This window comes from Zalophus californianus, chromosome 13, assembly GCF_009762305.2.
Source record: "Zalophus californianus isolate mZalCal1 chromosome 13, mZalCal1.pri.v2, whole genome shotgun sequence".
NCBI lineage: Eukaryota > Metazoa > Chordata > Mammalia > Carnivora > Otariidae > Zalophus > Zalophus californianus.
This window is the reverse complement of record NC_045607.1, coordinates 34,419,282-34,432,904: the sequence shown is the minus strand read 5'-3', so window position 1 is coordinate 34,432,904 and position 13,623 is coordinate 34,419,282. Positions and strand designations below refer to the sequence as shown.

General features: G+C 44.0%; 1 protein-coding gene across 2 annotated transcripts; it reads right to left on the bottom strand.

Moving 5' to 3' along the window:
• Positions 1-89: 89 nt before the first annotated feature.
• Positions 90-7,151, bottom strand: EXOSC3 (exosome component 3). 2 transcript variants are annotated; one of them, XM_027615688.2, is made up of 4 exons: positions 6,386-7,140; positions 5,497-5,646; positions 1,867-2,018; positions 338-789 (listed from the first exon to the last, which is right to left on the bottom strand). In XM_027615688.2, exons 1-4 carry the CDS (start codon positions 6,707-6,709, stop codon positions 588-590), a joined length of 828 nt encoding a protein of 275 aa, XP_027471489.1. In that variant the 5' UTR covers positions 6,710-7,140; the 3' UTR covers positions 338-587. The 2 variants fall into 2 exon arrangements, with proteins under 2 accessions (XP_027471490.1, XP_027471489.1); XM_027615689.2 differs by lacking the exon at positions 1,867-2,018 and having other exon boundaries at positions 90-789; positions 6,386-7,151.
• Positions 7,152-13,623: the final 6,472 nt, after the last annotated feature.

Sequence of the window (13,623 nt, the reverse complement as noted above, 5' to 3'; positions counted from 1 at the left end):
ATGTATAGAACAAAAAACTGGACATACCCAAAATATTCTATAACACGAAAATTAAATATAACTATTGCATTTTTTAATAGCAATCATAGAAGAAATATATTAAATGTTTGAAGTGGACAGAGTACATTACAAAGTAGTATATAAAGTAGAATCCTAATTCCAATTTGAAAAATACATACACTATGTCTATAGTGTATTTGCTTCTTTATGTATTCTACATTTTCTTTGGTGAACATGTTTTACTATTATCAGAAAATAATTTTTTAATCTTTACTTCGTTTATTATAAAAGCTGCACTTTAGCAAAACTAAAGGAGTTAACACCAAATAAACCATAATACTTTTAGTAAACTTTATTGTAAAGAAAAAAAAAAACACCATTATTTTATAATGATTTTTCTCACCCACAAGAACATGGGTGGCAACTAGTAACATTTTTATAAAAATATTTTATTTAGGACTTTAATTAAGACAATATGTACATTCACATTTTGTCTTCTGAATGTTTAATGGGGAGAGGTTCCCCTGAAAAACTTTTCCCCAGGAAACCCATGGTCTCTTGGGTCAACTGACCCATAAAAAATTCCATTAACATTCTGCCAATCTGGAGAAGATCTGTTTTCTTTGATCTGCCGTCATGTGTTCACAAGCTTCTAAAATGTTTGCTAAAATTAAGGTCTGCTGAATGGTTTTTGCCTTAACCCATATTCTTCCATTCATTCCAAATACTATCTCCAGTGGGTAGAGTTTTCCCACTTCCTGTAGGATTTCACAGTCTGGAGCCAGGAGCCTGGTGAAGAAATGGAAAAACTAAATTTAATCAAGTGGTAGAGTGTGACCTGACTCTCCTTAAAAGAAGATTCCTAGTTTCTGGACAATTCTCCATAGTTACTCAAAAACCCACCAACATCATCCAAGAACAAGGCACATGACATTTGCTGCCCCCTTTCATCCAAGCACAGTTAGCCGTATACCACAGGTCACAACAGTGGTTATATCCTCTACAAAGAAATCAAACTCCCTGTGTCACCAACTTTATAAAAAATGTAAAGTTCTTCCCCTATACTGTCAGCACCTTTTTTCTAGGCTTTAGAATCCTAGCTTTTTTATTATCTACGGTGCTAAAAGAACAGTTTAAGCTTATTTTCCTGTTAAGTTATTCCCTCGTATTAAATTCAGTACTTGGAGAGAAGCATTGACTTTCAAACCACAAGGGTGCTGCTTGGTTAATAAAATGCTTCTCTGTCTTGAACGAATTGTCCAAATCTGCAGAATAAGTAACAAAGAGAGGCATGCAACACTGAGCTCTAAGGCTCTAGGAGTAAAGTTCTTTAATAGGGCACAGCTTTGGGTAGATAAAGGTCTAAACACCTAACAATCTACCTCTGGGAACCATTAAATCTACCAGGACAGAATAGCATGAGCCTTATGTGAATGTATACATAAAATTTTAGAGCACACCGGCCTACCTGCATTTGACCCCCATTACTAGAAAAATCTGGTCATTTTGTACAATTGTAAATTGCATCTGTATTCAAATGACTTAGAAGGAGGAAATGCCAGTTTTCATATTTGGATTGAGTATATCAGCTATAAGGAACAGCGCACTTTCTGGGAGAGAAGCCCAGACTCCACACATATCAACACAAAAACTACACCACCAGATACATATGAATTTAATGTATTCACACGAAGAGAGAATGGGACTAAATGCATGAGTTTATAACTGTGCTGAAAATGGATACTGATTTTTAACTTTGAGGACATTCAGACATTGTTACAAAGAATCCAAACCCTAAAGATGAGTCAGCTTTCCAAGAAAGTATAATTATAAGAGACAGGCCAGCCAGAAGGCATTAGGACTTACTTTCTAATTAAGCCCAAAGTCACTTTAAAAAGAAGACCATCCTGTCCAATCACACCCATTCCACTGGCTCGTCCACAGCTGTCAATACAGACCATCTCTGGTTCCATATCTTTATTAGCAACCACAAATTGGCCATAGATGAGATCTCCAACCTAAAATGATAATTTAAAAACAGTTCATTTCCTCTCAGCAAATCATCACCCCCCTTTTTTCTTAAGATTTTATTTATTTGGGGGCGCCTGGGTGGCTCAGTTGGTTACGCAACTGCCTTCGGCTCGGGTCATGATCCTGGAGTCCCAGGATCGAGTCCCACATCGGGCTCCCTGCTCAGCGGGGAGTCTGCTTCTCCCTCTGACCCTCCCCCATCTCGTATTCTCTCTCTCATTCTCTCTCTCTCTCAAATAAATAAATAAAATCTTAAAAATAAATAAAATAAAAAATAAAACACTAAAAACCCAAAAAAAAAAAAAAAAAGATTTTATTTATTTGGGGCGCCTGGGTGGCTCAGTCATTAAGCGTCTGCCTTCGGCTCAGGTCATGATCCCAGGGTCCTGGGATCGAGCCCCGCATCAGGCTCCCTGCTCCACGGGAAGCCTGCTTCTCCCTCTCCCACTCCCCCTGCTTGTGTTCCCTCTCTTGCTGTGTCTCTCTCTGTCAAAATAAATAAATAAAATCTTAAAAAAAAAAGATTTTATTTATTTGAGAGAGATAGAGTGCATAAGCAGAGGGGAGAGGCAGAGGGAGAAGGAGAGGGAGAAGCAGACTCCCAACTGAGCAGGGAGCCCACCTGAGCTGAAGGCAGCTGCTTAACTGAACCACCCAGGTGCCCCTCAGCATATCATTCTATAGGTGCTGCTATGGTTCTTTCTCACAGGCAGCAATGCCAGCCATCTATACTTCTGTGGCTAATGGACCAACTATCCTCCAGAATACCCATAGTCACTCTGGAGTTGTCTTTAAAAAGGCAACGTTAGGGCGCTTGGGTGGCTCAGTTGGTTGAGCGACTGTCCTCAGCTCAGGTCATTATCTCAGGGTCCTGGGATCGAGCCCCGCGTTGGGCTCCCTGCTTGGCGGGAAGCCTGCTTCTCCCTCTCCCACTCCCCCTGCTTGTGTTCCCTCTCTCGCTGTGTCTCTCTCTGTCAAATAAATAAAATCTTTTTAAAAAAAAAAAAAGGCAACGTTTAAGGGACGCATGGGTGGTTCAGTAGGTTAAGCATCTGCCTTTGTTTGGCTCAGATCATGATCACAGGGTCCTGGGATCGAGTCCCACATTGGGCTCCTTGCTCAGCAGGGCACCTGCTTCTCCCTCTGCCTGTCACTCTTTCTGCTTGTGCTCGCTCGCGCTCCCTCTCTCTCTGACAAATAAAATCTTAAAAAAAAAAAAGGGCAACATTAAGATGTGTACCCTCCTCAGACTGGCAGCTATCTCAAGACAACATCCTCTAGGGTTACACCATCCGATATAGTAACCATTACCCACACGTAGTTATTTAAACTTACATTTAAATTAATTAAAGTTAGATATTTAAAAATCAGTTCCTCAATTACATTAGCCACATTTCAAGTGCTCAACAGCTACATGTGGCTAGTGGCTACCATACTAGTCAGTGCGGATGTAAAACACTAGCATCATCACAGAAAGTTTTAGTAGACAGCACTATCCTAGGGAATTACAGAAGATTGGAAACCCTTGGCATGCAAATTATTCAAAGCAAAATGAATAATGGTAATTCACTGATACTTCATGCAAGACTTACTTAAAAACCTCAGATGGGGTGCCAGTGGCTCAATCAGTTAAACATCCAACTCTTGATTTTGGTTCAAGTTACAATCTCAGGGTTGTGAGATCAAGCCCCACATTGGACTCTGCCCTCAGTGTGGGGTTTGCTTGAGATTTTCTCTCTCCCCACTCTCTCTCTCTCAAATAAATAAATCTTTAAAAAAAAAAAGAACAAAAACCTCAGAGTTGAACTTCAAAATTATGAAACAAAGGGAACAGAGGAGAGAACTTGTTCTGTTGTGTATCTGCTATTCCTCGATGACTAGCAACTAAAGAAAAACAAAAACCTTCTCTGCACTTCAGAAGCATTTGGTCTTGGAGGGCAGTGGGGATGTACATATAAATAACAAAGTTCATTTAAGACTTTGTAGGTGCTAAAGTTATAACAAAGGTGCCTGTAGATAAGGGATGGTTTTACAGAGGTGGTGGTGTTTAGCCTGGGTCTCAAAAAATAAGCATCTGTTCCACAGGCTAAGGAGATAGAGCAATCCAGACAGAGGGGACAGCATGAACAAAGGTACTTATGAATTCAGTGGTGCTATTAAATAGTTCGGGGTGTGGGGGGGCTCAAGCATGGCTACATAGAAGATACAGATGAGGGAAAACTTCTGGAGTGTAATGCCAATGCAATCTGTAGGCTTTAAAGAAACCTTTTTTTTTTTGAGAAAGGGAAGTGTGTGAGGCTGTCAGCTCTCAAAAAGCCCAGATGGAAGAACAAAAGTGTACAGGCAGGAATGTTAATGAAGAGGTCACTGACCGAGTCTGATCAAAAAGTAGCTAACGTCTGGGGGTGCCTGGGTGGCTCAGTCGGTTAAGCAGCTGCCTTCGGTTCAGGTCATGATCTCAGGGTCCTAGGATGGAGCCCTGCAGCCGGCTTCCTGCTCAGCAGGAAGTCTGCTTCTCCCTCTCCCTCTGCTGCTCTCTCTGCTCGTGCTCTCTCTCTCTCTCAAATAAATAAAATCTTTAAAAAAAAAAAGTAGCTAAGGTCTTAACTTGCAAAATGGAGCTATATATGGATGAATAAGCAGAACATCAGAGATAGAAACAAACAGGATCAGTAAAGATTAAGCAACTAAACACAAATGAAATGTTAGTGAGAAGGGGCAAAGAAACCACCAAATTTCTAGGTGGACAAAGTGTGGCTATGCTACCTGAAAAGCCCAAATTGAAAACTTGAGGTAACAAGACTGCTCCTCTGTCAGCTCCAAGAAGAGATTGTCGGGAAACAGTGACGTGACTGAAGTTGTGAGATGCCAGGCCCAGGACTTAACAATCAGGCTGCATGGCTGGCTGATATAGCAATTTGCACTACTTACCCCTCCTACCTCCCCAAGCCTATGGCTTACTTCCTTGTCCAGTGGATACGGACATAACAGATAACAAAAGATATAACCTTTCAACTCAGTAGAGATGAAACCACCCCCAATACAGCAAATGTAAAGTAAGTATGTAACTCTGGTCCCAGAGCTGGAGCACTGGAAGGAACTCCTGGAGCCTGAAGCAATTACACAGATGCTCAGAGATTACCCCACAGAACTGGGAAAATAGGTCACACTTAGGAGACAATTCAGGTAGGCTTCTGGATATTTCAGTGTTTCTGGATATTTTTATACTTATTTCTCTTTTAAGATTTTATTTATTTATTTGACAGAGAGAGACAGAGAGAAAGGGAACACAGGCAGGGGCAGTGGAAGAGGGAGAAGCAGGCTTCCCGCCAAGCAGGGAGCCCCATGCAGGGCTTGATCCCAGGACCCCAGGATCATGACCTGAGCCAAAGGCAGACGCTTAATGACTGAGCCACCCAGGTGCCCCATACTTTTATTTTTGAAACCAAAGGCTCCCATCATTACCTGCACATTTGGTCTGTTTCTTTTAGTTGCACCTTCAAATGCCAAGTAAGACAAAGATGCTGGCTCACTCCCTCCAACATCAACTTTGAATATATCTCCAGATTTAGCTGTCACTATGCCGATCACATGGTCTCCTTTCACTGGGACATACTACAAAAGAAAACAGAATAAAGGAACAGCCATAAACGAAAAAATCATTTCCAAGGTATCTTGGAAGATATCTTCAGCAAGTCTTTATTGGTTACTTTACTGTCATTAGAGTTATTTAGAAAATATTTTGAAATTCAAGTTTACAAATTAATACAAATCAACAACAAACTGATGTTACTCTCAGTAAAAGAAAAACAATCACATCATAAACTCTCTTTACAGCTTCTAATACTCTGTTCATTTCAGCCAGTATCCCGTATGTCTTGTATCCTTATTAGGAAGTCCCTAGAGCTTCTACTGGCATATTAAGTCCAGTGGTACAGGGGATCCTATAACCAAGGAAGGCTATTTCACTGTTAGACAGTTTTTCCCATATTCAAGTCCTTACTTATTCTAAGAGAAATTTAACTCCCTGGAACATCCACTCATTGAGCCTGGATTTCTGCCCTCTGGGACTCCAAAAGACAAGCCTGGTGCTCCCTGGCCTTTGAGATTTTAAAGGAATGACCATGTCTTACAATCCTTAAATTCTTAGACGCCAAGATTTCCAGTCTCCTTTCTCTCCTGGTCGCCCTTCTCAGGCCACGTTTCATTTGTTCACAGTGTTCCAAAGGGGATGCAGAGGTGGGCACATGACTACGGTGGCTCTAGACTAGCACTAACACAGAAGAGATCCGGGGTCCACCCCTGCTTCTTCCCAGAGCGAGGGAAGTACCACCTCTCCAGAGTCCCAACTCACCCGTTTTTGCTGTGAATCCACCCAGTACACGCCACCGCCGCTGCCGCCGCCGGGCTCCTTGTGACGGAGGCGGCCGCACTTGGTGACCAGCAGGCGGTCGCCATAGCGCCGCAAGCCCGGGCCGCACACAACGCGCCCCCGGGAGCGCGTCCCCGCATTCAGGCGCAGCGGTCGCTCTCCAGCACTTCCTGGGCCTTCAGCGTCCTCCTGCTCGGGCAGCAGCAGTTCCTCACCCGGGAGCACCACCTGACCTAGCACATTGCGCGCCGCCCGTGCCCTATCTCCTGCAAGGGATTCGGCCACAACACTCACCGCCTCAGCCATATCGGGAGCCACCAAACGCAATTTTCAGCTTCCGCTTCCGGCTCCCTGTCCAATCGCCAGCCTGCTCAAGGATTTCCGTTTCCGGTAGTAGCGGTCCATTGGAATTGAACCTATGTCTGTGAAACCTGATCTCTGTGCGCTGGGGTCTTGCTACGGTGGCTGTGATAACTCTCGCCCGTCACCCATCTTGCGGTCTTTCTGCAGAACAGTACGAGGAACACAGCTTAAATCGATGGCAGATCCCTTCCGCCGTTTCGGGTTGCACCGCAGGATACTAACACGCTCCCACGTATGCTTCCGTGGGAAACTTGAGGACTGAGCAGAGGGACTTCGGGATTGATCCTTTCCTTCCAATTTCGCCCTCAGAAGGAAAAGTATTTTCCTTTTTCAAAATAAAACCTTTTTTGGTGGTTGCTAGAGAAGATATCTGTTCACATTGTGGAAAACAGAGAATACAAAGAAAATAAACCAAAGGTATTAGTCTTGCCCCGCATTTGTCTCCTGCGAGGCTGTGAGCTCGTTCTCACTTTGTAACCCAGGGTCTAGCACCTAAATAGATAGTACCTGATGAATGAGTGCATATTAACATTTTGGTGTGTATTTCTCCCCAAACTTTTCCCCTGAAAATATACACATACACATGAGCATTTCCACATAATTGAGCTACCCCTACATGGCCTGGGGGAAATCAGTAACTGCAACTAAATCCTTGCAGCTACATTCCCTGAAGCACACTAGTTGCCCAGGTGAGAAGCAGTTGAATTCCAAATCCATAGCACATCAGGATCGCTCTTACTTGAAATCACTGTTTCCTCTGTACACTAGCATCTCCAATTAGCTCTTGGTCAGATTCCCCAGCAGGGCTGAGTGCTTGTGGGGACTGGGAGGGCTTGGCTTTGCCTATCTCTTTGAGGCACTGGCTTCCAAGATGAATTTTTAGATTTGGGGGACGTTTAAGACAGATCATCTCTAACTTACCTTCCAAATTTGGCAAAATGCTGGCGAGCCAACTGAGTAAGAGTATTAAGAGGAAAACTGAAATATAGATTTTGTTGTTTTGCAGTCAGATTGTCGTAGGAGCATATCTTGATCGGTTACCCTGGCAGGAGGAATGGTGCAGATATTTTTTCCCTCCTCCTCACTCCAACCCAGCTCTAAAGGACCTGCAACCAGTAGGTATTCGATGACCAAGACTGCCTGAATCGTGGCTGACCCAAGGCCATGCCCAAAGGGGGCTCAACGGCCTCTGGTCTGGGCCAAGCAGAGAGAGAGGTCGGTAAATGATGCCAGGATTGTCCCTCGCGCACCCCATACTGAGAGAGAAGTCTTTGGAAGAAAGTTGGCCCAAAGCTGGCTAAGGAGGCCTTTAAAGCCCACCACCTTTTGGGGGCGGCACTTGGCTCATTCCCAAGTCGACAGAAGAAACCCGAGGCCCAGAGGTGGGCAGTCGCCTGAAGACCGGAAGCTGGGGTCGGAAGGGGCCGGCCTCAGCGCCTCGCGGGTGGTGCCCTCCCCACACGCCTCCAGGGGCGGGCCCAGACGGCGAGGCTCGCGGGAAGGCGGCTTTGTTTTGAGGCGTGTGCTGCCGGGTCGGTGCTTCGCTGCTTCCGTGCCCTGTGGCCGCAGGTGAGTGAAATCGCACGGCCGGGGCTGGCGTGGCAGGTAGGGCCTGGGGATTGCGGAGGTCCGCCAGCGTGCGGGCGAGTGGGGAGCCGTGGCCTCCCGCGAGTGTGTGGAGGCCTTAACGCTCCTTGCTGCGGCCACGGACTGACGCTACGTGCGGTTCATCCTTGGGGTCCAGTTGGGCCGCGGTTATGAAGTTTGTGTTTCCAAACGGCGCGTGCTGCCGTTTCTGGATGCAGAAGTGGCCGTGGGGCTAGGAAATGCAGAGGAGGCTGGGCCCTGGGCCCATGCAGTTAATGCAGGCCTCCCCGGGTGGAGAGCAAGCTTAAGCTGCCAGCCCCCGCGTCGGGGCTTCCCAGCAGATCGGCCCAGGTGGATTAAGCCCATTCCCTGTTTGGGAGCGGCCCGCTTGGAGCCGGAGCTGTAAGGGTGGTGCTGTCCTCGATTGCTTGTGGTGTACACCTCCCCACTTTCAGGATTTTCTTCCACAAAATTACCAGATTGATCTTCGGAAAAGTTGGGCCGGACCGTAGCCTTCCAGACGATTTCCCAAAACTTCCTCTTTAGAAATCTTTACGACTTGACAGGCTGGAAAAGTAGCATTTCATGGTTGCTTTTCTTTGTTGACTGGTGAAATTGGGCCGTTTTGTTTAGGTTTTTTTTGTTTGTTTTTTAAGTAGGGTCCACGCTAGGCTTTGGCTTGAACTAGACCCTGAGATCAAGACCGGAGCCGAGAGCGCCTGGGTGGCTCAGTCGGTTAAGCCTCGGACTCTTGGTTGTGGCTCAGGTCATGAACTCGGGATCCTGGAATCAAACCCCGCCTAGACTCCCTGCTCAACAGGGAGTCTGCTTCTCCCTCTGCCTCCCCCCACTCCCGCTAGTGCACGCTCTGTCTCTCAAATAAATAAATAAAATCTTAAAAAAAAAAAAGACCTGAGATTAAGAGTTGGACACCCAGTCCACTGAGCCACCCAGGCACAGGAGTGGGCCGGTGGGGGGGGGGGGTTGTTTTCTCCTTTCAATCAACAACACTAGTCGGCATTTGGCATTTGCTCTGAGCCGGGAAGTGAGCTGAGGAGTCTATTGAGTCATGGCCCCTGCCCTGGGGGAGTTTGCTGTCTCCACATGAAAATATCAAGGGTTAGGGTGGCTGTAACAACCTGATTAGGGTGTCAGTCCCAAGGGTAGAGAGGTTGAAATGGTTACCACTCTGTGGGGAGGAAGGTGCCAGGATAGGTGTCCCAAAGAATGTGATACCTGAGTGAACCTTTAAGATTTTTTTAGTCTTAGGACAGCTGGGTGGCTCAGTTGGTTAAGCATCTGCCTTCGGCTCAGGTCATGATCCCAGTGTCCTGGGATCGAGTCCCGCATCGGACTCCTTGCTCAGCAAGGAGCCTGCTTGTCCCTCTGCTTGTGCTCTCTCTCTGTCTGAAATAAAGAGAAAATCTTTAAAAACAAAACAAAAAAAATTTTAACTCTTTTTCAAATTACAAACGATCTACATGCTGATTTATATACAGATATTAAGAGTCCATGTAGGGCGCCTGGGTGGCTTAGTCATTGAGCGTCTGCCTTCGGCTCAGGTCATGATCCCGGGGTCCTGGGATCGAGTCCCACATCGGGCTCCCTGCTCGGCGGGAAGCCTGCCTCTCCCTCTCCCACTCCCCCTGCTTGTGTTCCTGCTCTTGCTGTCTCTGTCTCTGTCAAATAAATAAATAAAATCTTAAAAAAAAAAAAGAGTCCATGTAAGTATTGTGTCTTTATTCAAATAAAGAATTTAAATGTAAATGCTTACAATTATCACTTACAAGTGAGTCTCCTTGCTACCAGTGTTTTTAATCACACATAATCATGGCAAGTAAAACTAACGAGAGCTTTAAAGAGTATAAGAATAGCTGATGTAAGGAACAGCCATTATGCCTAGTAGTGAGTTAGCACATCTGAGGAAGGCTCTTCCTGCTGTCCAGGACTGGTTGAGACCTTGTTGGAGAGGACATGGTCTTGGTTCATTAAATAGTAAGAAGTCACTGGGAACCTGTGCCAGTGGAACTTGCTTAGAAATCCACCCTCCAGGGGCGCCTGGGTGGCTCAGTTGGTTAAATGTGCGGCTCAGGTCATGATCTTGGGGTCCTGGGATCAGCCCCAAGTCAGGCTCTGCGCTCAGCAGAGAGTCTGTTTCCTCCCCCGCCCCTCCCCCCGCTCCTGTGCATCCACTCTTGCTCTCTCTCTCTCTCAAATAAAATCTTGAAAAGAAATCCACCCTCCAGCACTTGCTGACAATGCTAGGGTTCTGGGGAAAGCTATTCCTGGGGGAGTGTCTCCTGGAAGGCTCTGTTACAAAACTGCCTGATAGGGTGCTCAGGAAAACTGCTGGCTGCTGGGTGCCTCTGGCCACCGAGAGAAGCCGGAGCAGATGGTGGAGAAGCTGCCACGCTGCAGGAGTATACCAGAATGAACACTGGAACCAGTAAGCACAACCTATTCCTCCAGAAATGCTTCCTCAGGGCCTTATACCTACAAAACTTGTCTTTGTGTTAGATAGCAAAGAAAACATTTTTTAAAGGCCCAGATTCATTTTCTCAGAGCAGTAAGGGTGAGTTTAGAGCATTGTGGCAGTACACTGATAACTGGCTCATGGTCTCATGAAGTTGTGAGATCAACAGACTTGTCAGTAACAGCAGTAAGCCAGATGGCTTCATTGACAAATTCTACCAAACATTTAAAGAATACCCATTCTTCACAAATTCCTTCCAAAAAAAAGAAGGAACATATACCAACTCATTCTATATGAGGCCAGGGTTATCCTGGTATCAAAACCAAAGATACCACTGGAAAAGGAAACTACAGATTAATATCCCTTACGAATATAGACACAAAATCCTCAACAAAATAGGAGCAAACTGAATCCAGCATTATATTAAAGGAATTATACATCATGACCAAATGGGATTTATCCTAGGAATGTAAACATTTGAAATCAATTAGCATACCCTACCAAAGGTGAAAACCACATTATCATCTGAATAGATACAGAAAAAGTATTTTAAAAGTTCAACACACTGTCATGATGAAAACACTCAATAAAGTAGGATTAGAAAGGAACCTCAACCTAATGAAGGGCATCTACAAAAACCCACAGCTAACGTCATACTTAGTGGTGAAAGACAGAAAGCTTTCTCTGTAAGATCAGGACGAAGACAAGGATGTCTGCTCTCTTCACTTCTATTCAACATTGTACTGGAGGCACTATCTGAAACAGTTGAGCAAGAAAAACAAAAAGGTATCCAGACTGGCAAGGAAGAAGTAAAACTGTTTCTGTTTGCAGGTGATATGATCTGGTATGTAGAAAACTCTAAGGAATCCATTAAAAAAAGCTGTTAGAACTAACAAATGAGTTCAGCAAGGTTGCTACATTCAAGAACAATATACAAAAATCAACTGCATTTCTATATACTTGGAAAACTGAAATTAGGACAGCAATTCCATTTACAGTAGCATCAAGGAGAATAAAACATTTGGGAATAAATTTAACAAAAATACTAAACTTAAACTCTGGAAATTACAAAACATTGAAAGAAATTAAATATCTTAATAATTGGGAAGTTACCTCATATTCATGGGTCAGAAGATTTAATATTGTTAAGATAATATTCCCCAAGTTAATGTACAGATTCAAAGTAATCCCTGTCAAAATCCCCACTACCTTCATTGCAGAAATTAACAAACTGATTTTAAAATTAATATGGAAATTCAAGAGATCCAGAATAGCAAAAACAAACAGACAAAAACTTGAGAATCAGAACAAAGCTGGAGAACTTCCACTTCTGATTTTAAATCCTACTACAAGGCATTTTAAATCCTACTACAAGACTTTCAGGAATCAAGACAGTACTGGCACAAGGATAGACATAGATCAAGGAAAAAATTCGGAACATAGAAGTAAACCCTTACATTTGTGAGCAACTGATTTTTGTTATGGGTGGGATGAGACAATTCAGTGAGGAAAGAAAAATATTTCAACAAATGGTGTTGGACCAGTTGGATATTCACATAAAAATGATGAGTAAACTCTTAGAAAAAAACATGTTTTTGTGACCTTCGATTTGGCAGTGGTTTCTTAGATATGTTACCACCAAAAGCACAAACACCCAAAGGAAAAACAAATTGGACTTTATCAAAATTAGAAACTTTTGTGCTTCAAAGGCATTATTAAGAAAGTGAACACGGGCATCTGGGTGGTGCAGTTGGTTAAGCATCCAACTCTTGGTTTCGGCTCAGGTCATGATCTGGGAGTCCTGGGATAGAGCTCTGCGTTGGGCTGCGGGAGAAGTCTGCTTGTAATTGCCTCTCCCGCTGCCCCCCCCCCACGTTTCTTACCCCCCACCAAAATAAATAAATACTTTTTAAAAAATGAACAGAGAACCCACTGAATGGGAGAAAATACTTGAAAATTATCTGATAAGGGACATGTATCTAGAATATATAAACAACATCTACAGCTCAATAATAGACAAGTGACCCATTTTAAAAATGGGCGAAGGATCCAAATTGACTTTTTTTTTTTTTAAGATTATTTATTTCACAAAGCAAGAGAGGGAACACAAGCTGGGGGAGTGGGAGAGGGAGAAGCAGACTTCCTGCTGGCTTCCCGCTGAGCAAGAAGCCTGATGTGGGGCTCGATCCTAGTACGCTGGGATCATGACCTGAGCCGAAGGCAGACGCTTAATGACTGAGCCACCCAGGTGCCTCTCAAATTGACATTTCTGCAGAGAATATAAATGAATGTCCAATAAGCACATGAAAAGGTGCTTAATGTTATTAGTCCAGGAAATGCAAACTAAAACCACAGTGATAACAGTATTTTGCCCCCACTAGGATGGCTATAATCAAAAAGATAATAACAGGTGTTGGTGGTGATGTAGAAAAATTAGAACCCTCATATATTGCTGGTGGGAGTGTCAAATGATGCAGGCACTTCGGAAAAGTTTGACAGCTCCTCAAAATGTTAAACATAGAGGTACCATATAACATGACAATTCCACTCCTAAGGATGTACCCAAAAGAACTGAAAGCCTGTGTCTCCACAAAACTTTCATTTCTTCTGAGTGACACCAAGTCACATATAAATATAGCCAAAAAGCACAATGTAAATGACCATCAGCTGATAAACGGGTAAACAAAATGTGGCATATCTATATAATGGGATATTATTCAATCCCTAAAAAAGAACAAAAGGTATCGATAAGTGCTACAACATGGTTGAACCTAGAAAACAGGATGCTAACAAAGAA